Raw genomic sequence first — 27263 nt, forward strand, 5'->3', positions numbered from 1 at the left:
CTATGGCTGCGCTACATGACATTAATGGTCTGGTCCGAGAATGGACACCATTCCCTGCTCACAGAGAGAATGACGCTCCTCAAACTGAACTTTACAGCCATTGAGACTGTCTCACATGGGTTTGCTCCCCCCACCGAGCCATGAACTGAAAGCTTGACGTCTGCTCTGAACACTTGGAAGCCTCCCTGTCACACCAGCTCCAAACCCTTGGGTCAGTCAGATGAGTCAAACGGCTTCACTTGGGCACAGGGGTCAGAAATATGATTCTCGTTACCACAGAGTGGGTTTGTTTGTTTTTTAAGGCTATCCATACTGCTATGCAGAGGATGCCTGCAGGTTGGCAAGCTGTGAAAAGCCCCTACCATTTTTAGTATAGGCCTGTTGTCAGGGGCCTGTTACTGTCTACTACATATATTCACATTATATAGACCATGAGGCTGCACGGAGCTTAGGCTAAAAATACAACCATTCTGTTCTGCTCTAACGATTAAATTTATAGATTCTATATCAAAATAGTTTGTTCTTATTGTTTCCAATGATAACGTCACCTTAAGTGGAGGAATGCAAACCTGTTTTCAAATGTAAGGTTTTGAATTTGTTTGACATTTCTCAGTAAAGACACCCTCAGACGCCCACTATCATTCATGCTCCTTCAGTGGTGACTCAGATGTTAAGGGGGTTGAAGCTGTTCCTCCCAAATCAGAGATGCTTTTTTTTTTTTTTTTTTTTTTTTTTTTTTCAACAAAGGTGTGCATTTCCTGCATAATATATGGTTCTCACAATTGTTTTTGTTAGTTGCGCACAGCTGATACTGAGTTTTCTCGACTGATGGATTATGACCTCTACCATGCTTACATGGACTTCTATGTTTTATTTCATATCTAACTGAAGTAAGAGACAATAGAGAGAGCTGTGGACGAGAGAATAGAAAGAGAGAATAGAGAGAGAGAATAGAGAGAGATGTGGAAGAAAGAATAGAGAGATGAGGATAAGAGAGAGATGTGGAAGAGAGAATAGAGAGAGATGTGGAGGAGAGAATAGAGAGATGAGGATAAGAGAGGGATAGGAAAGAGAGAAGAGTTATTTGCAAGTTGCGTGCTGATACTGAGTTTTCTCGATTAATAGCTTATAGACGATACCATGGTTAAATAGACTCCTACGTTGTTATTACATTATGTGACATATGTAAGAAAAGGGAGGGGAGAGTCAATTATATTTGAGTAATTGATCTCATATTGAAACATTCATTTCTCAAACCTATGTTTATGGAAGAGGAAATGTACTTCTGATAAACTAATCTTTTATCAAACGGTAAATGGTGAATTAATATAATATTTAGAATAATTGAGAACGGGTTATACCCACAGGGACTAGCTCACATTTAACTTAAAATAACATTTCTCTGCTTTGGACTGATGAGTATATGATTCTTGCATGTTAAATGACTAACACAAACCTTACATGTATGCATGTGCATGTGTCAGGAAGGCTCCCAAATAATTCTGAGGGGCCTATCGTATTTTTGTAATTGAATGATAATGTGCTAATCCATTACTTTGAGTTGTCTGCACCCAGGAAAACATCTCTATGAAGTGTTAACCCAATCACTAGGACAGCTCTGAAGGTCAAGGGTCAGAGAGAGAGGGTCACACCCTCTGGCTGCAGAGAGCACCCCCAGCCACGGGCAAGGAGGCACGAGGTCGTTCGAGATGAGAGGATTCTAATCTTCAACTTTCTGATGGGATGGGATGCTTCTTCATCTTACTGCTCGGGGGGGGGGGCCAAACAGACAACTCTGCAGGACGAGCGATGGCTTCAGAGGCTCCATGGTTCTTGGAAGGGCAGATTTCTTCCTAACCTCTCCCATCACGGGGGTGGCATCTGGATGTGCCACTTGGAATAGGCTCTGCTCTCAAGCAGATAGCAGAAGGAATGCAGGCAGATGAGCCTCTGGTTCACTGGGAGATCATAAAGTGCTCACTGAATGAGCCACAAAAGCAGAGCAATTGGGGGGTTTGAAATATGGTGCTCTGGGGAAGAAGAGTTTTGAGCCAATCAGCACCTCAGTGCTAATCTACAGTATCAGGATGCCTTCACACACCAGACATTCTGTGTCATAAAGAGAGGAGGAGAACGAGTCAGGAGGACATGTTCTTCGAGCTCTTGTACAAAGATAACATTTGAATTGAATGACCATATGATTACAGATGTACAATTAATGATTGTTTTTATATTTCCGATGAACAGATATGTGTTACATAGTGGTGACAAATATATTTTGTCAGATCAGATTACACTTTCACACTAAACAAATAAATTAATTGTCAGATCAGATTACACTTTCACACTAAACAAATAAATTAATTGTCAGATCAGATTACACTTTCACACTAAACAAAATAAATTAATTGATATTTTCAGATTGATAATGTATTGAACAATAAGATATTTCTAATATTATAACAGACAATGTTACTATCCTTAATCATTACCAGGTAAAATGTACAACGAGGAAACCAGATTACCAGGTTCCCAATCCAGGTGCTACTGCATGCTACATTTAGATAGAAAAACAAATGTTCTATCCACTCCACTTAAATACTCAGCAGGTGATGTAGATTTTTCAAAAAGGCCTTAAATCACTCCTTTTAAACGAACTAAAACTAATTCTGCAGCAAGTTTAATGTTAGACTACGCACATGAACACAATATTAGCAACTGTTTGCTGTGCCAAAATATGCCAGAATCTATGCATTCTCCCATGTTTAGCCCAATTCCTTTCACGAAAGCTGGTTTAGTGAGCTGAACATAGCATCCAGAATTAGCGAGGAGGCTGAGGATTGGTACAACTTTTCCCCACAGACTCTGAGCAATCTTAACAGTACGAGGGCCTAGTCTCTCTCATTGTTGATACAGTAAATACAATTACCTGCCTGACGGTTTCAAACAAATAGATATTTTGACTTTTCTTTCCTCAGGTTGTTGAAATAGAATGCCTAACTTTTCCTTTTCAGATTTTTGAACAAATGTATTTGAATAAAATGTATGTAGTAAAGTGCCTTACTCTTGAATAAGTGTATTGAAGTAAACGAAAAGTAATGCTAAAGATTGAGGACACTGTACCTTTACAGATTACAGATTGATCGATTCATCACTGTGAATTTATACCTTAACTGTGAATTTTTAACTGAATCCCTATTGATTCTGATTTTATACCTCAATTGGATTTCTTATAATCCTACATTCTAATTGTGTTTTAATAAGTAATTACCTTAAAGTAAATCTTTAAAGATGTAAGCTGAATTTGAATTTGTGTTTGATGAATGAGATTAACTGAGGGATAAATGATAAAAGATCTTGTTTTTGAAACATATATTTTACTATTATATTTTTGTATTGCATATGTGTTATTATTGTGCTTTTTGACAAAAGAAATCAAACACTGAAGAAAGATGATTTTTCTATTATGGTTGTCTGTATCAACCATTGTGATTGGCTGTTCCAATCTTATTCTGCTTTTGATGTGATTAATGTAATGAGGAATCCACCCAACTCTGAGGACGTTTTATTTGATTCAAGTAGTGACTGAAAATATTCTTAGACTAATGTTAATTGGTTATCAATGAATTGATAAAAGCGTGGATCTGTGAAGGAAATATTTTTGTTTATGTGTTTGTACCAAAAAGCATTTTGTGTTTCACATAGGTCTGCTATAACTTAGAGCAGGGGTTTAAGAGGTTAAAGGTTAAAGGGTTAAAGGTTCCGCTTTCCTGTTGGGGGACTGTGACTAACTGCCAGAGGACTTTAACAGACTGTCTTTGTCTCTGAATCCAGGTTCTTGTGATTATCGATCAGAAGACGCGCGAAATAGAGGCTCCTCCTTGATTATCTGTGTAGATTTGCGCTGTGTTTCTGTGTAATCTTCAGTGTTGGCTGGGGAATCACATGATGAAGACGTGTGAGAACCCTGCCAATGCTCCCGGCCGTGGCTCTCAATAAACTGCGGTGTTTGATATAAAGCGGACTTCAGCCTCCATTCCTTCCATCTACATTGCTGAAAAGAAAATCTCTCTCACACAAATCATATTTAGATTTTTAATGGGATCTCAGGGATTTCATTTAAAAATAAACACAGATGCTTGTCAGAAATTCAGAGCTATTGAAATATGTTATTTAGTTTACCTAAAGATGTTGGGGTTCTTATTTAGTTGGCACAGTCCAAGTATTAAGATTCTGAAGCTGCACAATTAATTTAGAAAACCTGTGCACAGACGTCTGTTGTTTTAAGACACCCCACCAACAGGCTCCAAGTGGCCACGCACTGGTGGGTCAAACAGCTGAGGGCCCCAGAGCCCGGAGCGTAGGCTTGAGGGATTTGTATCAGATTTCTCCACACAGGTTGTTGACGCCAAAAGGGGGACCCGAGACGCAGGAGGCGGACTGTCAACCCCAGGCTCTCCGGCCCCGACCGAGTGACCCAGCGGACATCCCATGCCGTCCGCCTACAAGGAAAGGGGGACAACTGGTACCACTGGAGCCAGTGTGCGGCGGGGGGAAACACCTGCGAGGACCCTAGACGACATCAGGACGGATCTGGCTCTCGTCATGGAAGTCGACTCGGATGCTGTCATCAGCGGATTGGAGGAGAAGGACCTCGAGGACATCCATCCAGCAGTCGTCCCAGGAGGCATCATCATCGGACCGGAGAAGGAAGATCGGGAGGACATCTATTCAGCATCGACTCGGAAGCCGCCATCAGCAAGCCGGAGGAGAAGGAAGACATCTCTCTAGCAGGCAGCCCAGAAGCCGCCGTCAGCGGATCAGAGGGGACAAAGACACGGCAAGCCAGGACGGCACAGGGGACTCCACTCTCCGCTGAAACAGGAGTGTGTTAAGTGCAACAAGACGGTGTATGGAGCCAGCCAGGCCTGCCAAGCTATGGGCAGCCTCTACCATGACAGCTGCTTCACCTGCAGCGCCTGTAGTCGAAGGCTGAGAGGGAAGGCGTTCTACTATGACGCAGGAAGGGCTTTCTGTGAAGAGGACTTTCTGTACTCTGGGTTCCAGCAGTCTGCAGACAAGTGCAACGCATGTGGACATCTGATCATGGACATGATCCTGCAGGCCCTGGGGAAGTCGTACCGCCCCAGTTGTTCCGCTGCGTCATCTGCAACGAGAGCCTGGATGGAGTGCCCTTCACTGTGGACACTGAGAATAAAATCTACTGTCTGAAAGACTACCACAGGGTCCTGGCGCCTAAATGTGCTGCGTGTAACCAGCCCATCCTGCCCTCAGAGGGGTCTGATGAAACCATTCGAGTTATATCCATGGACAAAGACTAACCTGTGGGTGTTGTGGTGTGCCGTGCATCCGCTCATTATGTGTCAGACTAATCCGTTCCACCATTGAGGGAAAAGCTGCTTCTCCCCCTCCTGACACTGTTGGCCTGTGTCTCAGAGGACGAGTATGGAGACTCAGCAGACAAGGACGCAGTTTTTTGACATGTTTTGGTCTCCCTCTCCTTCTGCTATAAGAAATTGCTATGAAGGGCTGTTTCCAAATGTTTAAAGGGCTCTAAATATAATGTTGAGAGATGAACACAGTGGAGAGGAGCGACAATAGTTATGGTTCAAGTGCCTTGTGTAAGTTGCACTCTTTTTTAAGAGTGCAAAAGAGGGAATTGTGGAAATTGATGTGAGATATTGTACCAAAGAAGTGTGATACATGTGAAATGGCAGAAAGTCTCTCCCCCATCTATGTGCGAGGGGGCGGGGCAGTTTACACACACGCGGCTGCTACATGCAGCAACACACGGCGGGGATGGTGGAGAGAAGCGCTCCAAGGTATGGTTAAATGTTACCCGTCTCGATGTGGACAATGCTCTTTGCCAATAGTGCAATAAGAGTTTAGGATGTAAGGGCGGTAACACGAGCAATGTGTCTAAACATTTAGCAAAAGTGCACCACATGCAGATGGAGAAATGCACCGGGTTCGACTGTCTTTCTAGCAGCTCTGTAGCCCCCCATCCACGAATAACTTTTCCACGTCATCAACACACGGTCCGGAGATAACAAAATGATACAAACATGGGTTAATGATTAGAGGTAACTGAGTTATTTATTTTGTTAAAGTTTCAGCTATTCTGTTTACAATTATGTTATCACATTATTTAATACGATTTGTTAAAACATTGTTGTTTCTTTTGATGTGAAATATTATGTATTTAATTTAAATAAAAAGCAATGTTAATTTTGTTCACAATTTGTTTAGTTAATTTAATAATATATGTATTTTTGAATCAAATATTCATCTTTATTGTCTTCATTGTTAGTTTCCACATGCCTAAAACAACCTCAAGCTACATCTAAAAGTTGATGGCTAAATAAGAGCATTTGAGCAATTGTGCAAGGCAGAATAGTCGATTAATCGATTATCAAATTAGTCGTTTGTTGCAGCGCTACTTTCAACAACAAGGATTTTAGACTAAAGCCCAGGCGCTCTGTACCCAATCTCAGTTTGAGGACACTTAAATGCAGTTGAAGAAGAGAGCAGTTGATCCTGTGTTTGGTATAAACGTAGTAGTGATCTGTTGCAGGTCTTCCCCTCTGCTGGGCTGCAACTCAGTTTCTCTCTTCTAGGTCACGGTGGAGTCAGGATCAGGTTGGCACAAATGATGCAAACGCTAAGAAAATGGGAGAAAAAGTCAGAAATACTTTGAGACTTTTAAAATTCTATCTATATTGTTATATAAATCGGCATTATACTTTGATTTATAGACCTCAACACGTCACACTTCTAAAAGGCCTTTACTCTAAATGAATCATAATAATGAAAAACACAATAATCCTGAAACTGAAACCTATTTAATAAATGAGATTATCGGTTATTTTGCTTTTAATTAGCCCATAATGAATATATCCAATATAAGACATATAGGCCTTGATTATTCTTGAATTGTTATCATTTATACAGTTTTCCCACCTGACTGAGGCTCCCAGTCCCCGTTGCTAGTTTAAACAGCGCCCACCCCGGCACGAGCAGGATGGAGGAGAGGGTGAGGACCCAGCCCAGCACGTAGGCCCAGGTAGGGTACACGTACCAGCGGTTAAAGGTCAGAGGCTGGTACTTCACTAGAGAACAAATGAAAGTGCCCTGAGAAAAAAGGAGGGATTCAGAAGGTGTCTAGACATTTAATCTAGCAAAAAAAAAACAAAGGCTCCAATAACATGCTGGGACATATTCAGGTGTACATGCACTGTTGGACAGTAAATATTGACTGAAGTACAATTCTGAGGTACTTCTACTATACTTGAGTACTTCCATTTACTCTACTGGTGCTTTTTTTTAGTAAATGTATTATTTGTTCTTTATACTTCTTTATTTGTTAACACTGACGGATCACTTTGAATGCACGACTTGTAGTTTAAAAAGAGTATTTCTACACTGTAATGATCTGAGTACTTTGTCAGCCTCTGTGTACTAGAGAATAGACCAAGGCTGTGTGAAAATACATTATTCATACTATATGTACAACATTGAAAGTGACCCACCAGTGAGACCAGCGGTGTGAGGTAGAGCCAGCAGAATTTAAAGAACGGGTTGACTTGCATGCCTGTCATGTCCTTTATGATGCCATACAACCGATCAGCCCCTTTATAGAAGAAGATTTAAGAGGATATGATTAGTGGATCAGGCTAGATGTGTGTGGATTATTTGATGTCATTTAGGTTGTAGTTTCTGCCTCTGCTGCTTTACATTTTATCTCGTTTGATCACTCGAGTTTCCCAACTGTAGGTCAAGCATAAATACCTGGAGTTGAAACAGAATACCTACCAAATACCCATGCCAGTGCCAGGGTTTCAAAAACACACAGGAAGAGGATGCAGGCGCCATTACAAGCGTAGTAGTCAAACATCTGGAACACATACATTCCTCCCTGGAAACAACAGTAAAGATATTTACTTAACATAGGTATTATGACAAGATCAGGTGCATGGAAACCTAAAATATAAATATTGTATTAATTAAAAGGCCATAAACTGAAAGCATCTTGTGACAATAAAATGAAAATATGGTATACAAATCGTATTTGGCGGCAATATTCTGCCATAGTGGATTGGTAAATATGTAATGTATGTACAGTATATAACACTAAACCCTGACCTCAGTGATCATGACGAGCTGACAGAAGAAGCATGTGAGGCAGAAGAGGAGGAGGAAGCGTTCCCGCCGGCCTGCCCTGCGCATCACTGAGGGAAACATGTCTATGATGGACGTCATCACCACCTCCATTGCAACAAACTGAAGGGAGAAAACACGAGACAGAATAGGTACATCTCAATATGTGAACGTTTTCTTCCTCAAAGAGTTCATGAAGAGGCCATCTCACTTGTGTGTCCAGACCCAGGAGGATGAGCATGACAAAGAAACAGATGGACCACAGTTGGGGCAGAGGCATCATGGCTACAGCCTGAGGGTACGCAACGAACGCCAAGCCGGGACCTGGAACACAACAAGACTCTTTACTGGCTATTATCTGCCTTTGTTGCTCAACCGATTCAGCATTATAACTTTGTAAAGCAAAAGGGCATCCAATGGCAAGTGGATTTTCATTATTCGAGTAACCAATGAATAACAGCGTCCTGGAGGGAACTGGGGACGTTACTGGAAATCAGGAAGGGGTATAGAAGAAGTACAACAGAGTAAATCTCTTTACATGTGTGTTTCAGTACAGACTGAATGTAGATTGTGCGGAAAATAATATCTGAAAATGATAAGGGCAAGGTGACTGCTTTATTGTCGTGATCATTCATGTGTTTTTAACGAGGAGGAAGATCGGAATGTAGGAATGAAGAAAAAAAAAAGAGCCATTAAAAACGTTGTATAAACACAGTGCAATGGAAAAGTCATGATTTAAGTAACACATTAAAAAACAACTTCCTTGATCTCTAAATGGAGGGAAAATAACAGGGAATCATGAAGGGGTTTAAAGGAAGTACAGCCATCTAATGTCATTCACTACTTCAAGCTACAGCGGACAAAATGCGATAAGCTACTGATGTTGACGCAGTCAGATTTTTTGTTTGTACTGTAAATATTTGGGCTGGGAAGTGAAGGGACATGTGAGTAGAGCAACATGAGCTCATTCAGAGCCTGACCCTTACCCCAGTGAGTGACAATGAATGTGTGTATAAGGTGCCATGAACACTCAGGCGTTGGGCTGATTGTTAATGTCATGTCTATGGTTGCCCTGAAGATGTCCGCAAATGTTTAATTTATTATGGACTTGAGGTGGAAGGCATGTTCAGGACTTTTAATTTAGTAAAAGTACTAATTAAATAATTCAAAAATACTCCCTTACCAGGAAAACTCCTCTTACCAATATCGTAGTTGACAAGTAAAAAAGTAAAAGTACTCTTTCGGCAGTGAAATGTCCCTAGATACTTTATATTGACTTGAATATATTCTAAAACTAAATTCCCATGCAGAATGTGTGTTGATTTTCTTTTTTTTGTGAAAATATATATGACCTCTTTAGCCCTAAACAGTTCCTTTTAGATAACCCATGTGGGACATTTAGGAAGAAAAACGTCTTTGGTTGAACTGCTGTCAACTAATGAACATTTGAATAGTGGTTAAGGGCTAATTTTGGTGGCATCTGAGGCCAAACTTATTGCTCTATTTTACGTTTTGTTGGAGTAGCCTGATACTTGAGGTTTGTATTGCCAAAAATACTAATACAAATAAACCCTTTAAATCCATTGGCTCTATGTTGATAAGCGTTAACTGCAGGTGTGTTTTTAGACCTCCCTCCTCAGAGTGCGTGCTCATGATTTTCCCAGGAATGTCACCATAGACACACAGTTGCTTTAAACAGTGGGACAGAGACTTGATCATTATTGTGATACTTAATTTGTCCTTAGATTATAGAATATGTATGTATGTACTCAGTTACTTTCCACCATGGTCGTGCTCTAGCTAGCCTTTCTTGGGAGTTTAGGAGATGTGCATCACCTACTGCTATGACAATGATGTGGTTACAAAATGGTTGCTTCAACCTAGGCTTAAAGAAGGTGTAGAAAGACGAGGTTGCATTTTCTTAGTATCTCTATTGGCTTGCCATACCTGACTCGGCCACTTCTGCAATGGGAACGCCTTGCTCATGAGCCATGAACCCCAGCACAGAGAAGACTGCAAACCCAGCTACTACACTGGTTCCACTGTTTAGAAGACACAGCCACAGACAGTCTCTGCAAAACACAAAAACACATGAATTCAAATTGATAATTTCTTCATCAGTCAGAATAGTTGATATCAAAGCATCAAGCTCAGTCACACATTGACAAATACTAACTTATAGCAGTTGTTGTTGTATTTGTTGTAGCTGCCTAGCACAGTTAAGGAGCCAACCCCCAAGCTGTATGAGAAGAAGATCTGAGACCCAGCCTCCATCCAGACCTGCTCCAGCAACGTAACAGTGGGTAAATGTACCCATGAACTCTGCACTGTTACCATATGTCATGCATTTCCTACCTGAGGGTCTGCAAGTCGTGAGGGTTCGGGCAAAAGGTAGAAAATGATTCCTTGTTTAGCCCCAGGAAGAGTTAGTCCACGGATCAAAAGAATGACTAACATCACATAGGGGAAGGTAGCAGTTAAATAAACCACCTGGAGAAAAATATCAACATTTGAGGCATTCAAATATATAGCATATACTTTTACTATATTATTAGGTTGTATATAAATACCTTTCCTGCAGACCTGACCCCTTTCCAGACACAGAAGTAGCATGTGACCCACATTATAATTACGCACAACATCAACTCCCACCTGATGCTGCCTATCTGCTCAATACCCCCTGAGATAGCCAGCACCCGTCGTCTGGAAGGATAAAAAGATAGACACAATGTTTTATTGAGACTTTTTAGGGCACACTTTGGCACTTGAATGAACCTAGAGGCTTAGCTTGTTCACATACTCCCAGAACTCTGTGGCAGCAGAGGATGTGTTGGTCCGGTTGCTCCATTGAAAGGTTTCATTTTGTGTGGAAAAATCAACACAGTTATCTGAAAAGATAGTAAGAAAGGAAATTATGATTATATTCTCAAGGCAGATGTATAAGTTGTTGGAGCACCACCCAATGGCGGTGGTGGAAGGTTCACCTCTGCTCCGCGCATCCCTTGATGACTGATGAGCTCGTCAAATTATAAAAGAAGGAACTCAAAGCACCAGAATAAAGGTTAAACAATAATCTGTTTTAATGGTAAAAGCAACAATACACAATACAGAGCACTCTGCAATAGTACCAAATACAGAGCACTCTGCAATAGTACCAAATACAGAGCACTCTGCAATAGTACCAAATACAGAGCACTCTGCAATAGTACCAAATACAGAGTACTCCGGGCTCAATTCCTACCACCGTGTGATAAAGGTACCACGACAGCCAGTCAGGAAGAGAGCCCCGACTGTAAGAATGTTACAGTATTTAAACACATTCTGTGGGAGGACGTGTGTCGGTTGCTCCTCCCTAGCTATTTGTTATTGGCCAGTTTCACTTCTGGGCGGGACCCTAGGCAATGAGTTAGCAGTTGTTGACTCCGTCTGATGCGCTCCTTCTCCTTACAGTGTGTGTGTGTGTGTGTGTGTGTGTGTGTGTGTGTGTGTGTGTGTGTGTGTGTGTGTGTGTGTGTGTGTGTGTGTGTGTGTGTGTGTGTGTGTGTGTGTGTGTGTGTGTGTGTGTGTGTGTGTGTGTGTGTGTGTGTGTGTGTGTGTGTGTGTGTGTGTGTGTGTGTGCGTGTGTGTGTGTGTGTGTGTGTGTGTGTGTAATTAAGCACACACATATATTTAAGCCAACTCCTCCAAAATGTTGTGGCAATTTAGCACAGGCCTCCTCTGAACTTCCTCTAACCTCGAAGTCAGCTCACTTAACAGGAATACATCTATTGATAATTCAGAACGACCATTATCCCATGGCCTCTCTAGGAGTCTTGCAGGATATGAATTATCCAATTAACTAAGTCTACCCACAAGCGCACATACATTTTCCCCTATGCAGCTACGCACCAACATTTTTATCGTTTCTAACTGTATTAGGTCTGAGGAAGCCCTTCTCTTGGAGTTCCTCTGACCTCTTACCAATTCACTTAACATGGGTACATCTGATGTTAATTTGCAAAGACCATTGATAATTAGCAAAGAGACTCCCGGTCCTTTTCTACTGACTTTCTGAAAAATACTCATCCACAGGTAATCATTTTACTCAAGGCAGAAATCACAGGTTGTACTGTACCTCACCTACTCACAAATAGCCAAAAAACCACCTTTTGATTATAACACAAAAGTGGAAGAAAGATCATTTGCGCTAATCTACTTCTACTAAAAATGGGACATCATTATAGGAATATTAATATAAAAAACCTCTCTATATTTAAGAGGAAAAAATGTACTCGTCCATTCAAGTTTAACACATATGAATATATAAAAACACACATATATTAGTGATAACATAATTCAACACACTTCTTATATATCAGGTGACATTAAAAATGAATATACCAGAAATACGCTGTATTAAACTTTCTGCTGTAACATGTTATTTTAATACTTCAAAGTGTCTCTGTGGCTCTAGGATGAGGTTACAGAAGTCTACACATTTTTTAACCAGAGCCTCCATTCTGGTGTGGAGTTTAAAGGGGCCCGATGCTGATTTTCTGGTATCAGGATTTTATTTTGTGCCTTTATTGTGACATGTTTACTAGCTTTAATGTTCAACAAGATATTTATTTTTCTCATACGCTGCATGCACCTCTTTTCACCGTCTGATTGGAAAAACCCAAAAAGCATGATAGGGCCTCTTTAAATGGAAAACAAGACAGGAAGGGGCTAATGAACGACGCCATCTAGTTGCATTATCGGAAATGTAGGATTAATTGTTCTGAAGCTTAACGCATATTAGGAGGTAAAAGTCAGTGGTCATTGGTTCCTTTAATTTTTCTTTAAAAAAAGTTCTACTTCACAAAAGAGCACTTCTAAATCACTGGAAGTGTCTTGAGATAATGTGAAAAAGTATGGCATGTTCTAAGATAACATCAGTACACAGCAGACATGGTAGTACTAGTTTATCTTAGATTAGATTATCTTGTATCTAAGTATCACAATCCTTTTCACCTGTGTTCCAGTAGTTGTCGCAGCTGGCCCAGGGCAGCTGTGAGCTGAAGGAGAACACCAGGTAGAGCAAAGCCCAGGACAGAATGAGGATGTAGGTCATGCAGCTGTAGAGGAGGATCACCTGCCCTCCATATCCAATACCTGCAAGCTCACATTTTGCAGTTATAGATTCTGTTATAGAATAACAATATGAAAAACCCGTCAACCTCGGTTTAATAATTTCCGAAAGCGGTGAACGGTCAGCCTAACGGGAGCCTGACCAAATACAGCCTACTTCTTCAACTGCTTACTCAATCTAAAATAAATGTATCTTAAACTGTATATAAATAGATATATTTTATTTGTTGTATTAAACTACACTGTTAGAATGCAAAAAGTGCAGGTGGTAGTCCTCAGCTCCAAACAAGGGTGACTTAAGTTACATAACTCTCACAGCTAGTTTAGGACCAACACAAACCTAACTCTTTTCATTGAAATAAACATTCAGCAACATAACTAAAAGATTTCCCACCTCTCGTTTAAATATTAATATTTTTCACAGAGGACATACTGAAAGGTGGTCAATGTTTGTCTACGGAGCTCTGAGGAAAATTGGTCTTTTAAGTTGTGTTTGAACCCTCCTTTGTGTGACTACCAAAATAAAACAGCAAAAGTACAAGCTACTTCTTCCACTTTTTTCAGTGAATATTTAATCTACACAAAAGTCCCAAATAGCATACCTTCTGCCAGTGGGCACAACTTCCTCCAGCAGGTGATGCCCCCCTCCTGGGTGTACTGGCCTATAGTGGTCTCCAGCAGAAACAGGGGAACTCCACAGGTCACCACAAAAACCAGATATGGCACCAGGAAGGCACCTAAATGTGCAAAGTATACAACAGTTCGCCTGTACTACAGATTATAGTTACAAGTAGTTAGCCTCGTATTTGCTTACCTCCTCCATTTTTGTAGCAGAGGTAGGGAAACCTCCACACGTTGCCCAGGCCGACAACATTTCCCGCCACAGCCAGGAGAAACTCCACCTTACTGCCCCAGTGTCCTCTCTCCTCAACTTGCTTGTTTCTTGTTGAAATCCTTTTATTCGTCATATCCAAAGTCATTGTGAAAGCTCAGTGTGAACCCAATCGTCCCATTCCCTTGTGTCCAGGTCTTCTCTGCCTTTATATTCACCGCAGATTCTGTATCATGTAATGAGCAACTGCCTGAGAGGTTAATCAGTTCTCAGGAGAAATGTACATTCACTCAAGGCTGAGAATGATTTTCAATCTCTAAACAAACAACTATTTACATAGAGAAGTAATGTTAATAAATGATACCTCAAGTTTAACATGTTCTTCTCAATGTCTCATTGAAATGTAAGTTGCACAACTCTGATCCTAGGTTTTCAGATCTGTTGATTTGTTTATGAATTGTACATTAGGTCTGTGTAAGAACAACATCCCTTAGTATAAGTGTTAGAGAATATTTCTGTCTTACTCCTAAGTGTCAAAGAATAATTCTTCCTTACTCCTAAGATATTTAACCTTTCTGCCTGTTGACATTTACGACGAACCCTAAGTCTGTTATCTGTCTTAAGGAAGCGGAAGTCTCAGCTATTGTTGACATTACCTGTTTTATGACCGGTCAACTCTCGGTCACAAAGCCAAAGAGTCAGATAAGTGATTCAGTGTCTCCAGGTGTTCACATATACCTTCCCCCAATATGTGGGTTGACTCTCTGTAAACTAGTTAAAAGGTCTACCAAGATGTGAGGCGGATCAGAATTGACATGACAACCCACCCGTGCAGCAAAAGGTGCAGAACCTTTTGCTGCTGTGACTTGTGATATGAATTCTCCGGCCGTTTGACTTGTAATAAACTACCAGTGTTTGACATCAAAGCTCCAACTCTCCTCGTGTCTCTCTGAGTCCTGACTCTCCGTTGCTGCAGAAGTTTCCCTTACAATAAGCAGCTACTGTTAGCAATGTAAACCCTTTGTCAAGACTTCTGTAAATGTTGTGTCTCAAAAAATCACAAGTATCAGACTCAATTAATGATGTTGCCTCGGCAAGTTAAAGTAATAAAATACTTAAGCATCTTATATCATCTTTGCGGTCCGAAATGAAGCAGCAGGTAAAAACATACCATTACATTGAATATAAATGTATGAGGATATGTATAGAATAATAATTAATTTAGACAAAAGAAATAGGTACAAAAAATCAGTGACATTAATGTTAAGACACATTAATATGGATGTGTGTATCAGACCCCTACAGTCCCACTTTAAACTATTTAATTATGCCTACTTAAGACAATTTGTAACGTTGCTTTAAACCTATTTGTATTTATTATTTCCATCAGAATTGCACAATTTCCTTCCTGAAAAAGTAATTATTTACTTATTGAGCATTGTATATTGCATGATATCAGGTATTGTAATCGCAAATAATTCAAGTTTGTGACAGTAAATATAAAATGATTTGTTCTTTATTCAGTGCAACTTCTTCACAAATTACAGTAGCAATCACATTATCACCAACCAACAAGGACAGTTTTTTGTTTTAAGTGCAGTTATTTCAATTCTAAATTAGTTTTGTTCAGTTTTACCTCTGTTCTTTTGTATCTCTTTTCCAGTGATCAACACGCAGATTAGTTTGACCTGCAAAACATCTGTAATCCCATGGACTTCACAAAGTAGACCCCAGCAGACCCCCTACCAGGACGGAGACGCTGGTGAGTGTAATCCTTCTGGCTCCGCTGCTCTCTGTTCTCTTGTCTCTCAGCTGTCTCTGCTGGCCAGATGTTAGGCGGCATCGCTTCATGTTTCCAGCTGTGTCCCAAACCAGCAGCTCAGCTTTAGGGGAGCAGCAGCTGGACGAGTACCTCGCCCACAGAGGCTGAGACAAACCCGGTACCCAATCAGTAACATTCAGAGGGGGGTCTCCTCTCTGTAATCTGGCTTTGTGGTGGTGGTGGTGGTGATGATGGCCTTCAATGGTTGTTGTATCCTTGTATGCCGGTTGCTGGGTCCCCTCCAGGCTCTCCTCTGTGGGTGGGGGGCTGTGGAATAAAGTCAGAACGCCTTCACCCTTCTGCAGCTGGAGGGCGGCCAGGCCGGAGCGCCCCCTGTCTAAGACCACCAGAGAAACACTCCAGCTGGACTCAGTGCAGGTGGAGGGACATGTGGACTGTACTCGTGCCGCGGAGCAGGAGGGAGGGGACGTGTCCGGATCCTGCAGGGAGAAATAAGGAAGTGATTTGTGTTTTTATTATGTCTTGATCCAGTAGTAGCAATACATCATGAATATACAATTCTGATTTAAATAATTTTTTAGGGAGAAGCTTTAAATACATTTGTTGCCTCTTCCTGCACTGTTGTTATTTGTTATCTGTTATGTGTGTGTATTATTAAATTGTGCAAAACCATTGCAACACCTTTAACCCTTAAGTCATATTATTGTCTGTATAGTTTGTGTTGATTTTTTATTTTAGGAGGAGGCTTCAAATGGTCCAGTGTGTGTCCTGTCCCTTGCTGTCCTCTACACATCGTTTATTATCTTTGTTATATTTTTGCATTTTAAATTGTGCAAATAATCCTAATATAAAACAGCAATACAGAGGCAATCGAATGTACATAGTTTAAGATAATTGAATACTATGTACGTACAAAAAAAATACAGGAGACTTCTGGATACAATTATAAAGCTCCAATCAAAGGATGTGATATTATGTTTTAGTTGATGCTCACCGGAGGGATCACAGTTAAGTAAGCCACTGCGTAATTTGAGTCTGGGGAGTCCAGAGCGCGCACGGTGAGAGTGAGGGTGACGGTAGCTCCTGCCTGAGCCGTGGCAGGGGTGTGGAGGTCCACCTGACCGCGGAAAGACCCTTGTTGTGCAACATGGAAGCTGAGGAACAGACATTCTAATTAACTATAACAGTCCTCAAAATGTATGAAACTTTATTGTTGCTATTCTCTTTGATATGATAGCAGTGATGAACAATACAAAATGAAATGGCAATATAAGAGTCCAATCTTGGCGAGGAGATTTACGTTTCTTTTATTTTTGCTCTACCTGTGAGGTCCTCTCTTATGTAGATATTTACAGTCGTCATCAGCAGTCAGACTGAAGAGTCGGGCCGGGCCATGGTTCAGGATGTCAAAGTTCACCATCGTGCTGTTACCGGGTACCAGGCGGGGGACAGACAACACCTGGAGAAATGGAGACACATAACCATGAAATATGATCAGAACAAGAGCCAGTGGAATTAAGGTACATCAATGTGAAATGTAATGAATCCGAAAACCCACCAACACAGAGTTGAATGAAAAGTTGGTTAAGGATAAGCCATGATTTTACATTTTGAATAGTGAGATATCCTGACTTCCACTGAAAATCAATTGGTCGGTGTCAGTGTTTCATTTGTATCTATCTCTACTCATGCTACAATAATTGAGTTATGTAAACTTCGGTCAGATCAAGCTGTAAACACAACACTGACACAGTATTATGGCTGGGAGAGTGCTTACATAAATATTCGCTTCTCCTGAGGAAAGAATCTGGTTATTTACCGGCTAAATGCTCCACAATGTTTACATTTTGCTAACTTTTCTGTCTGCTGTTTAGTGCTTGGTTTAACACAACTTTTTTGTTTTTTGTTTGTTGTTGTAGCCTGTTCTGGAAATGACTGAACCAAAACAGTAAAGTTACAGGACATAAAATAAAAAGGCACTAAACGCTCTCCAAAGCTTAAAGAAAATATCTCTACAGGTTCGTCACTATGGACATTTGTCACCTTCCAACATCTAGGCAACATTTGGATAAAGATATTTGTGCTGTTTTGAATGAAAAAGTTATGAACTGTGACACAAAGCTGAAGTTATTACTAATAATGGTTTTTAAATTGTGTCCTACATCACAGTAAATGTTTATCATTACCTGTATCTGAACGTGAGTGGGCTGAACCCTCTCTGTGGAAACTCTCTCCAGCTTGTTCCCTCTGCTGTCTCGGCCTGTTAGTCGCACACAGAAAGGAGCTCTGGGAACCGAGTCCACCCATCCCACCAGCTCCTCCACAGAGTAGGATGAGGAGGAGGAAGAGGAGGAGGGGTTCAGCTTCACCTGCTGAAGGCTCTCCCCGTCAGCTCCCAGCAGCGTCACATGACTGAAATACGCGTCCTCATCTGGAGCCAGGCCCATCACAACCAGCACCAGAAAGGCAGGAACACCTGGGAAATCAAAATCACAATGTGGTTTTGCTAAATGTCAGCACGTTCCTCGTTGTGGGACTGTCATTGATACATTTTCTAAATGTATAAAACAAAAATCCCAATCTCTCACCTGCTACTGGACTTCCCTCCACTCTTTCTAACCCTGGGTGTGTCTCATTGGTTACGGTGGCAAAGTAATACAGGAAATCCGCACTGCTTTCACCTGGTGCAGATCAAGAGGCAAATATTTGTGTCTTTTATCAGTTCAAGTGCAGTTAGTTTATATCTTATGTGTCCAACATTTCCTTTACCTATCACATTGAAGGTGAGGTGTCCGTCGCTCTTGGCTTGGAGCTTCCACTGGCCTGGCTGTGTGGGAGAGAGCAGGCTGATGCGGTACAGACCCTCAAAGTGGTCTAAAGCTGCCAGGGGGCCGTCCCCGCTCAGCAGAGACTGACTTTGGTCTAACATTGGAGAGGAAGATGAACATCTGGGATTATTTTATTATCAAGAAGTAGTGGTATTTTAAGATTTCTATGAGGAAGTTAAAGTGTATTTCACAGCTGGATTGAGCTTCAACCAACAGCTTATACAACTAATATCTTTTCTGCACAGATACCTGACGGACTGGTCAGGATGCACTCTGTCAGGCTGCCAGTGATGTGCAGTGTGACGTTTTTTACTGAGTTGTCAACTCTGAAGGAATGGGAGGACATCAAATCCTGGTTGCTTTCCACATGGAGGAGGGTCACCTGGGGAGGAAGAAGACAAATGTGCTCAGGAGTGTAATATTTGTTTTCCAGAAAGGGCTTGAAACCAGTAAGAGAGCTTACATTCTTCACATGTAAGGACACGACACATAACTTAAAAAAATTAATTATAATGTTATTGCATATGTAAATAATAGGCAACTTTATAATGTGCTAATGTGAAAACGAACAGCTTGTTTCCACTACCTCTAAGTGGCAAAAAAAGTGAAGAGATGTAATGCATGTTTAAAGCTGTTTGTTTTTCACATACTATTTCCTAAATGTGGTTGAAGATATTCACAGCTGAATGAAACAGGCATTCATGATGTAGCTCAGTTACTGAGACCATAACGATCAATATTTGTTCAGACTTTCTCTTCGCTTGTCTCAGTGGCTTTGTGGTTTGTTTGACAGTTTATTTTGCCTCTAACGTCTTCAATATTTTTGAAATAAAACAGAAAACATTGCTGGTCACGATCAGTATATGTAAGCAATCAGTGATGAGAACTTGAGGCAAGTGATAAACATCCATAAATGTGGGCAATCACTTATCCCTTCTTTGATTTGGTTAAACAGTTGTTGTGCGTAGACGGCTCTGCTCAGATTGTTCCCTAGTTTAGGTTTCATGTTATGTGTTCAGATAGGTTCCTGTTTTATTTTGATAGTCTTGTATTTTGATAGTTATCGTCTTCCCCTGTCTCGTTGCCAGATTGTCTTGTGTGTTCCAAGCCTTCCAGCGTAAGATCATTTTGTCATTGTCCATAGAGTTATTATCGTCCATAGAGTTAGATTAAGTAAGTCGTTTTTGTAGTTTTTTGATCGTATAGGTTAGACAGTTTATTTTGTTGCTTTATGTATTCAGTGTGTTATGACCAGTCTACATTAAAACACTTTATTTTGATACGTTGTTTGTCTCTGCATCGTGCATTTGATTCCACGCCCTTGTACAGCCTTAACAACAGGTTGATGCCCAGCACAGGGTCTGGCTGCTGCACCTTGTCAGTAGCTGTGTTATCCTCCACTATGGCCGAGACCCTGCGGATGTCAGAGTTGGTGGTGAATATCGTCAGACCTCCTGACAGGGAGGACAGGGCGGAGTAAAGAGAGAAACGGTCAGGAGACAAAGGTTCCCTCTTCCTCCTCCTCCTCCTCCTCTTTCTGCCTCTGCTCTCTGTTGTATATTTGGGGTCTTCAGTAAGAAGAAACGTCACCTGTGGAAAAATCAGCCTCAAATGTGACCAATGTTTGAGCTGGAAATAACATGATAAAATGTCTCCATTTCGGTACACCATGAGTACAACAGGGTGTACTTATAAAGTTTGTTACAGGAACAAAAAGATCCTAAAATGCAATTTACATAATCCTTTTACACTCACTAACTATTTTAAGTAAGTATCTGCAAACATAGATAACTTCTTTATGAATGAGTGGCCCTGTCATTAATTATTAATTAATTGGTAATGTCATCAGAAGCATTACATTGAGCTGTAACATTATAATGCATTTTATTTATCAGAACATTTTCTCATAAGTTCCAAATGCATTTGTGCAACACCGGAGATAATGACGTGTTTTTATAGAAGAATGCTTTAAAATATAAAATCTTACCTTGCTCTGTTTCTCAAGTGCCAGAGCCTTCACAGCATCAAACAGGTGGGCGTCTTTAGGGGAGGCATCAGTGAATACAAAGATCTCTGACAGTGGAGGACTGTGAGTGAGGGCCAGCTGAAAACACACACAATAATGGAAAATTAGTAGCTACACATGATTTCAATTGTAATACTGTATGTTCAAACACCTGAACACTGTTACAGAAGAAACAGCATTTAAATGTACCTGAATGGCAGAGAGACACATTTCTGGCTCGTCTCCTCCTCCCAGCGCCATCAGGTTATCCATCTGCTGGATGAACTGGTTTGGATCATCGGTCTCAAACACGGGTCCAACCTCTACAGAGCGCAGGAGATAGAGGTGTTAGATGGCAAGCAACAACAGCAGACCTTCCATCGTATTGAACTTATTTAGCAAGACCAAAGTTTGGAGGGCCTTCCATCCCATTTAAAGTTAAAACATTCATTCACTAAGTCTTGTTGACACAGCTGTTTATATGGTAAATAAATAGCTATAGTAACTTTCCATTTCCCTTAGTACAAAGTAGAGTTGCAAAAAGAGTTTCAATTGAATCCAAATTGCAATATGGCCTGCTGAAATGTTCATAATGATGCAATAATCCTAATTAGCATAGTATAGATCCCCACAATAATCACTCCATACTCATTACAATATTTCAGTGACGACGAGAATAATGATGAACAATGTAATTATCTTTTATATTTCCTAACATGATGGCAACTCAAAAGAAGGGTTTTAAATAAAATGTAATATAAAGATAACTTTAGAGGAAATGTAAAGATGTAGTCTATCTTTCCATATAATCCTGTGTAACTGCCACGAAGGTGAGATGTGGGAAATGTTTATATACTTAAAACTCTTCCAAGGTTACACCAAATCCATTCGAACCATTCTTTAACTTGTTTGCCATGCATTTTGTCACAAAGCTATACCCCTGGTCAGATGATCTGCTTCCCTAAAGGATCACAGGTGTAAGGGGGCGTGGCCTGGGGGACAAGGGAAGAGAAGAGTTTGGGCTGGAGAGAGAGGAAATGTTTGTGGAGACATGGAGGAGTAATGGAGGAGCCGTGCAGCCTCCAATTGAGTGGGGGGACATTATTCAGCTCTTTTTAATAGTTGCTATTATCTATTTAAAGTGAACAAGGAAATCAGTGTAACTTAAGGACCATTACCATTGAACAGAGGAGGAAATCAAGCCAAGACCGGAATACAATTCACCACATCCTGTAGGTTTGATTCTTTTTTTTTTTTTTTGCAACGCATTGCTTTTCCTGATTGCTGTTGCATTTTTAAGAAATAACCTAAACTCCCATTTTAGGTCTTCTGGACATTTTGTGATGTATTATTTGACCTCTTTAAGGAGGACTTATTTTGAGGTGGACAAAGCTTGTAGATATAGAAGTGGAGAATAAAAAAATTTTTCTTGGTGAACTCATTTGGTGACAAGGTGATAGATTGTGGTAAAGCAGTGATTTACATTTCTGTTACGATGCATTCCTTTGTGGTTCTAAGAAGGTCATTAAAAGTATCCACCTATTTTTGTATTTCCTCTTTATTCAGGTGTAAGTATCACAGTAGCTTTTGAATTATAAGTGTTAAACATAAGCTGTTTTCTCTCACCTGGGTCGTGGAAAGGCACCAGTACATAGGTGCCAGGCAGCCCAGGGTTGCTGGCTCGGCTCTCGATGATGGAGTGAGCCCTGAAGCGAGCGGCAGTGATCTCCTCAAACATGCTGCCTGTGGTGTCCATGACAAACACCAACGCAGGGATTTGCTTCACACTGAAGAGCCTGGAAAGGAAGTTTGTAAGACAACAATCCAAAGTTGAATACTATACTAACGAAATAAGGGGAACCTATTTCCTATTTTTCACTATAGGAAATACAAGAACTACCCATAAACAGTTTTCAAAGCCTACCTGAGGAACGTTTCAGGGCCCACAGTGTCTCCGAGGTCTCTCAGTACACTCAGGGTGGCCTCCATAGCCAAATTAGCAGCCTCCATATGGAGATAATGGTGAGGGGAGAAGACAGGGGAGGTGCTGTCCTTGTTGATGCCCCCTTTGGCCCCCATATAGCGGCTACTGTCCAGAATACCTCCATGACTGCATTTGCCTGAAAGAAATAGTCAAAGCTTTGTCGAGTGAGGTTAAGAAGGAAAGTAAAAGAAAGCATTTGGTTGTTGTTGTTGTTGTTGTTGTTGTTGTTGTTATACATGTTTTGCTTTTTTGGACTGCACTAATAAAGTTTTTCTCTGATGTACCGTAAGGTTTTGGAGGGAAAGTGCTGAAGTAGCCGGTGGTGAGCAGCTGTGTGTTTGTCAGTCCTGGCTGGAGGTTGTCTCGACAGGTGGCGCTGAAGCACTCCATACAGGTAGGAGTGTCTTCTGTAGACAGAGAGGATGAAGGGTTAGTCATGTTCATTGTTTGGGCACAGTTTGCATCAGCCAGCTCTCACTAGTCTGAAAAATTATTAAAAGTAAAGTAACTTCCTAATAATTACATAGGATGAAATTGATTTTTAACATATTCATCACTGAATTTATTTTAATACCATGACATAAATCGTAATTATAACAAATGTTATGTGTCCATCCAACTGTATATAGTCATGATGACCATATGAGGGATATAACTCAAAATGTAGGCTGCAACTAAAGATCATTTTTATTTTCTCTCAATCTGGCGATTTGCTTTCTAGATACAAATTGTCACATTTGAGGAGCTGGAACACGAGAATATGAGCAGGCAAAGTAATGATAATCTGTTTGTCATGCTTCACTTTTCAAATGGTTGCTTTCAGTGTTTTCCCGTCTCTATCCATCAGCCACGTTCCAGCAAACCTGTTTTTCATGGTCTTGAACATTGAACAGTGTAAAAATAGTACAATCATATTTTCTATTGTTTAAAGGGGCAAGCATGTCTACATTTTGGTGTGGTGGTGGACCCAGTCAGATTGCTGCCTGTTCTAACTTACTTTCCATTGACAAACTGACCTTTCGTCTAGTTATCTTAGCTCTAAGTCAACCTGACTGAGCTGTGTGTCTGCACTTGAGTGGGTGCTGCCAGAAAAGGAATAGTGACAAAGGCTGACTGACTAATAGGAATCCAGAGGATAAATACCACAATACTGTAGTGAAGGCCATCACCTTTGTTGATTTTGATAATCAAGATATATTGCAATGAACAATGTGTGAATAACTCCAGAGTAAAAAGCACATGTCAAGGCAGATATGAAGTATTACCTTCAGCCACAGGCACGGCAGGCTCCTCTGGCTGCAGAAGGTGAAGGTAAATGGAGCGCTGGCCCATCTCAACCCAGTTGCTGTGACTGTAGAAATCCTGGTAAAGCAGAAGATTGAAATACAAAGAATTACTTGAGTGGTTTTTTTTTTCAGCACACTTTGCTTTGATCGTCATGGGAGGGAATATTTAGCCATTGCGAAACACAAATGAGTGGCCATGTAAGCGGTTTGGAAGAACGTAAATGAGGTGTTTGAGTTTACAACCCTAGTTTTTACCTTTTTATTATTTGAGGAAGAGTTATCCACGACATCACCACTCCACATTTACTTTTTTTTTTAAAGTGCAAAGAATCAAAGCAAAGCAAAATCTCTTGAAAGTGCGACCCAAAAGCAACATCCCTAATGTTCTTGATCATGTCCCCTTCCTTTATTTGTTTATGACATTTTGACTGTAAAGACAAGGGTTTTAAATCACTTTCAATGGTTATTGTAGTGTCTTTAGCTATGGTTACATAAAAATACAACTTTTTAGCACTAAAACAATATTTTAAAGAAGTTGACTCTTAATCTTTAAAGCACATCTGGCTTAATTTGAGCTGATGTTTTGCACAATTTTGAATTTCGCAGGTACTTTCTAATTTGTCCATAAAGGTTGTGGTGTCATTTAGAACAATATGTCCAATAATAAGCCAAGAGGTTAAAATGTAGAAGCATGCTATCAACTTCCTCTCCTCTCTTCCTCAAATCCTCCTGGTGTTTCTTTACAGTGCAGCTGTGTACCTGCAGCGAGTGAAACAGCTGTCCCAAGCTGTGACGAGCACTTTGGTACTCTTTGGCCCGTACTGAGAGCAGAGTCTGAGCCCAGAACTGCCGTAACATCTCCATGGCGCTGTCCACTTGCTCCGAATCAAAGTGGTACACCGGGTCGGACCTGGTGCTGCTCAGGAAGTCCATGGCCGCATTGGACTTCACCACCTCTCCCACAGCTCTCCAGAAGCCACGGCCCAGTCTGGTCTAAAAGAAATACAGGCTGATATTTATCATTTCTAATAAGATGCAGTTATGTGTTCAATGTCAGCTGCGGGACGGGTTCACAGGTTCAACTTTAGTGTCTAATAATCAGAGGTTTGATGGTTCATCGCCAGCCCTTTCAGTTAATATGTCAAAGTGTCCTTAGGCAAGACACTTGACCCCAAACTGCTCCTGTAGGCATGTCTAAGACATTGTAGTGTATGTGAGTCACTTTGGATAAAAGCTTCTGCTAAGTTGTAATGTCATATGAACACAGAAGAAAACAATAATCAAGCATTCATTCAACGTCCCTTTATCAAGCCCTTTGCGTAATAGAAAAAGTAGTTATTTAATACTGTTTTATACTGAATGTAAAATAAAAACCCTGAGATCAGCTCACCTGTTCCTCTTCATTGTTCCCCTGAGATGTTTTGGTGCTCCTCAGGGTCTCCAGGGTGACATTGAGAATAGCCTGCTCAGTGATGTACTGGTGTGTGTGTGAGTCCCATGACAACGTTAACACTCTGGACCAAAAGTTGGGGAGGAAGCCCATGCATGGTAAGGCCAGGAGGAAAAGGTAGGCGAGAATAAACAACTGCATCTGCTTTCCACTCCCTTCCGAAATTCTTCTTCTGTCCTGTGACATCATGTCCTGGGGACGAGTGGTTCACATCCGACCTGAATGAAAAATAGGCAATACAATATACAGTTTTGTACCCAATTTCCGTCATTCATGGCAGATAGGCAAGCTTATAAATTGGATTTGAAAAGATTAGAATTAGCCAATATCCTACAAATCGTATAAATATGACATATTTTATATGCCGGCAAACAGCAGACATTTTCCCATACAGCATCATTTGGAGTTGTGTCATTGCACGCCTGATAAAGTCACATGATAACTCTCCTCTTACCTCAAATCTAGTCTCCACCAACTGGATAACAATTAATATTTTAAAATGTGGCTGTTAAAAAAAGCATGTAAAAAATGTTGTGTGTTCAAACATTGAAACACTTTTAGTTGACCTAAACCATCATTAAGGAATTAGTTCTTTGATGAGTCAGGATGTAGTCATGGAAAAAGTGTTTTCCGCTTGCTAAACGGGGGAATACGCATTGACCCAAAGCCTATTGTTTAGTAGTGATTTGTTCTAATTTGGTCAGTTTGTGCCAGTCATCCATTCTGTCATCTCCAAACTCTTTAACCCACCCTCTCCCCGCCAAAAAACCCCACCCCTTACATTTTTCTCAGCCTTGTCTTTACAGAGGCTACTATTGTTCATCTTTATTCAGATACAATACTTTGGTTTTGTTCTCATGGTCTGTGCTTTAACAAGGGGTAGAGCGAAACAAAGCAGGAGCCTATAAACAACTGCTCTACTCTGCCAACCAGCATTCAGCAGAGCAGCTTCAATTGATTGGCGTTGTCTGTTTAAATTGAGAGCACAAATAATGCTCCTTTCACTCATTCTGCAGGAGTAATACATATCTGACACCAGTACATGGATTATTAACATGTGTAGTTTGAACATCATATACAAATGTATTACTTGTATGTGTATCACTGTACTGTGATTCACTTTAAGTTACTTCTCCTCTTCTGATACATTTGCACATCAACAAACTAAAGCAAGTTAGGTATTAACAAAAGCTTGACTTCATATCAACTTTCCTTTGTCAAAGTTCGATAAGTTCAACACCTAATACATTTTGATTTAACTTTAGGTTTGCATTTTAGCAGGCAATGACAAACTTTAGCTTAAAATGAAAATGTTCTCACCTCACTTCATGATGGTAAACCTTTTTCTCTTTTTGAGATAATGGTGCATTAGCTGAGACGTGTACTCTCGACACATGCACGTGAATATGACAGGGTAGACTTTGCCCGCAACCTGTCAGCAGAGGAAACTGAATTAGCACAGCATTCTTGTCAGTGCAGCAAAATAAGCCAGTCTTCAAATGTGTCTTTCCTTGGGCTCTTGTCTTTTGCCAGATCCTCAGTGACACCAAAAAAAAAACAAGGTACGAATGGGAGAAGCTCTTTTGAACTGGGACAAGAGCCTGGTTTATGTGAACTGGTCTTCAGTGTGTTTTCAGAATATGGGGGCACACCATGAGGCAGAAGACATCTCGTCATAGCTCCCCTACCGCCTTGTGCCCCTCCTTACCCCCCATTATTGCATGGTGCATTGAATCGCCACAATAGGGCTGCATATATTACCAGCCAGGGTGTTCAACTAAGGCCTTCCCCAACCCCCCTGCCCTCCA

The 27263-nt window shown here is 40.8% G+C and overlaps 2 protein-coding genes across 3 annotated transcripts; both read right to left on the reverse strand.

Annotated features, from left to right (window-relative positions):
* Window positions 1-6091: 6091 nt before the first annotated feature.
* Window positions 6092-14347, reverse strand: LOC117457394 (sodium- and chloride-dependent GABA transporter 2-like). 2 transcript variants are annotated; one of them, XM_034097461.2, is made up of 14 exons: window positions 14102-14346; window positions 13890-14024; window positions 13171-13311; window positions 10979-11066; window positions 10749-10881; window positions 10534-10668; window positions 10355-10458; window positions 10126-10250; window positions 8390-8502; window positions 8164-8301; window positions 7834-7936; window positions 7551-7651; window positions 6982-7152; window positions 6092-6682 (listed from the first exon to the last, which is right to left on the reverse strand). In XM_034097461.2, the coding sequence occupies exons 1-14, from the start codon at window positions 14265-14267 to the stop codon at window positions 6635-6637; spliced, it is 1701 nt and encodes a 566-aa protein (XP_033953352.1). In that variant the 5' UTR covers window positions 14268-14346; the 3' UTR covers window positions 6092-6634. The 2 variants fall into 2 exon arrangements, with proteins under 2 accessions (XP_033953352.1, XP_071061310.1); XM_071205209.1 differs by lacking the exon at window positions 7551-7651 and having other exon boundaries at window positions 6982-7130; window positions 14102-14347.
* Window positions 14348-15636: 1289 nt separating this feature from the next.
* On the reverse strand, window positions 15637-27057 carry vwa7 (von Willebrand factor A domain containing 7). The gene is made up of 17 exons (XM_034097460.1): window positions 26776-27057; window positions 25396-25673; window positions 24765-24998; window positions 23985-24081; window positions 23004-23126; window positions 22660-22855; window positions 22362-22531; window positions 20946-21058; window positions 20718-20834; window positions 20105-20320; window positions 18980-19112; window positions 18672-18824; window positions 18491-18583; window positions 18089-18378; window positions 17225-17361; window positions 16897-17056; window positions 15637-16381 (listed from the first exon to the last, which is right to left on the reverse strand). Exons 2-17 carry the CDS (start codon window positions 25642-25644, stop codon window positions 15836-15838), a joined length of 3027 nt encoding a protein of 1008 aa, XP_033953351.1. The 5' UTR covers window positions 25645-25673; window positions 26776-27057; the 3' UTR covers window positions 15637-15835.
* Window positions 27058-27263: the final 206 nt, after the last annotated feature.

This window comes from Pseudochaenichthys georgianus, chromosome 13 (assembly GCF_902827115.2).
Source record: "Pseudochaenichthys georgianus chromosome 13, fPseGeo1.2, whole genome shotgun sequence".
Lineage (NCBI taxonomy): Eukaryota > Metazoa > Chordata > Actinopteri > Perciformes > Channichthyidae > Pseudochaenichthys > Pseudochaenichthys georgianus.

Coding starts and splice junctions, on each gene's coding strand:
- vwa7 (XM_034097460.1), bottom strand. CDS start 25,644: ATGATGTCACAGGACAGAAGAAGAATTTCGGAAGGGAGTGGAAAGCAG. Junction 24,082..24,764: donor AGCTGTTTCACTCGCTGCAG/GTACACAGCTGC, acceptor CTGCTTTACCAG/GATTTCTACAGTCACAGCAA. Junction 19,113..20,104: donor ATAACACAGCTACTGACAAG/GTGCAGCAGCCA, acceptor CTTCCTCCCCAG/GTGACCCTCCTCCATGTGGA.
- LOC117457394 (XM_034097461.2), bottom strand. CDS start 14,267: ATGACTTTGGATATGACGAATAAAAGGATTTCAACAAGAAACAAGCAA. Junction 11,067..13,170: donor CGACAACTACTGGAACACAG/GTGAAAAGGATT, acceptor CTATCTTTTCAG/ATAACTGTGTTGATTTTTCC. Junction 7,652..7,833: donor GGCACTGGCATGGGTATTTG/GTAGGTATTCTG, acceptor TCTTCTATAAAG/GGGCTGATCGGTTGTATGGC.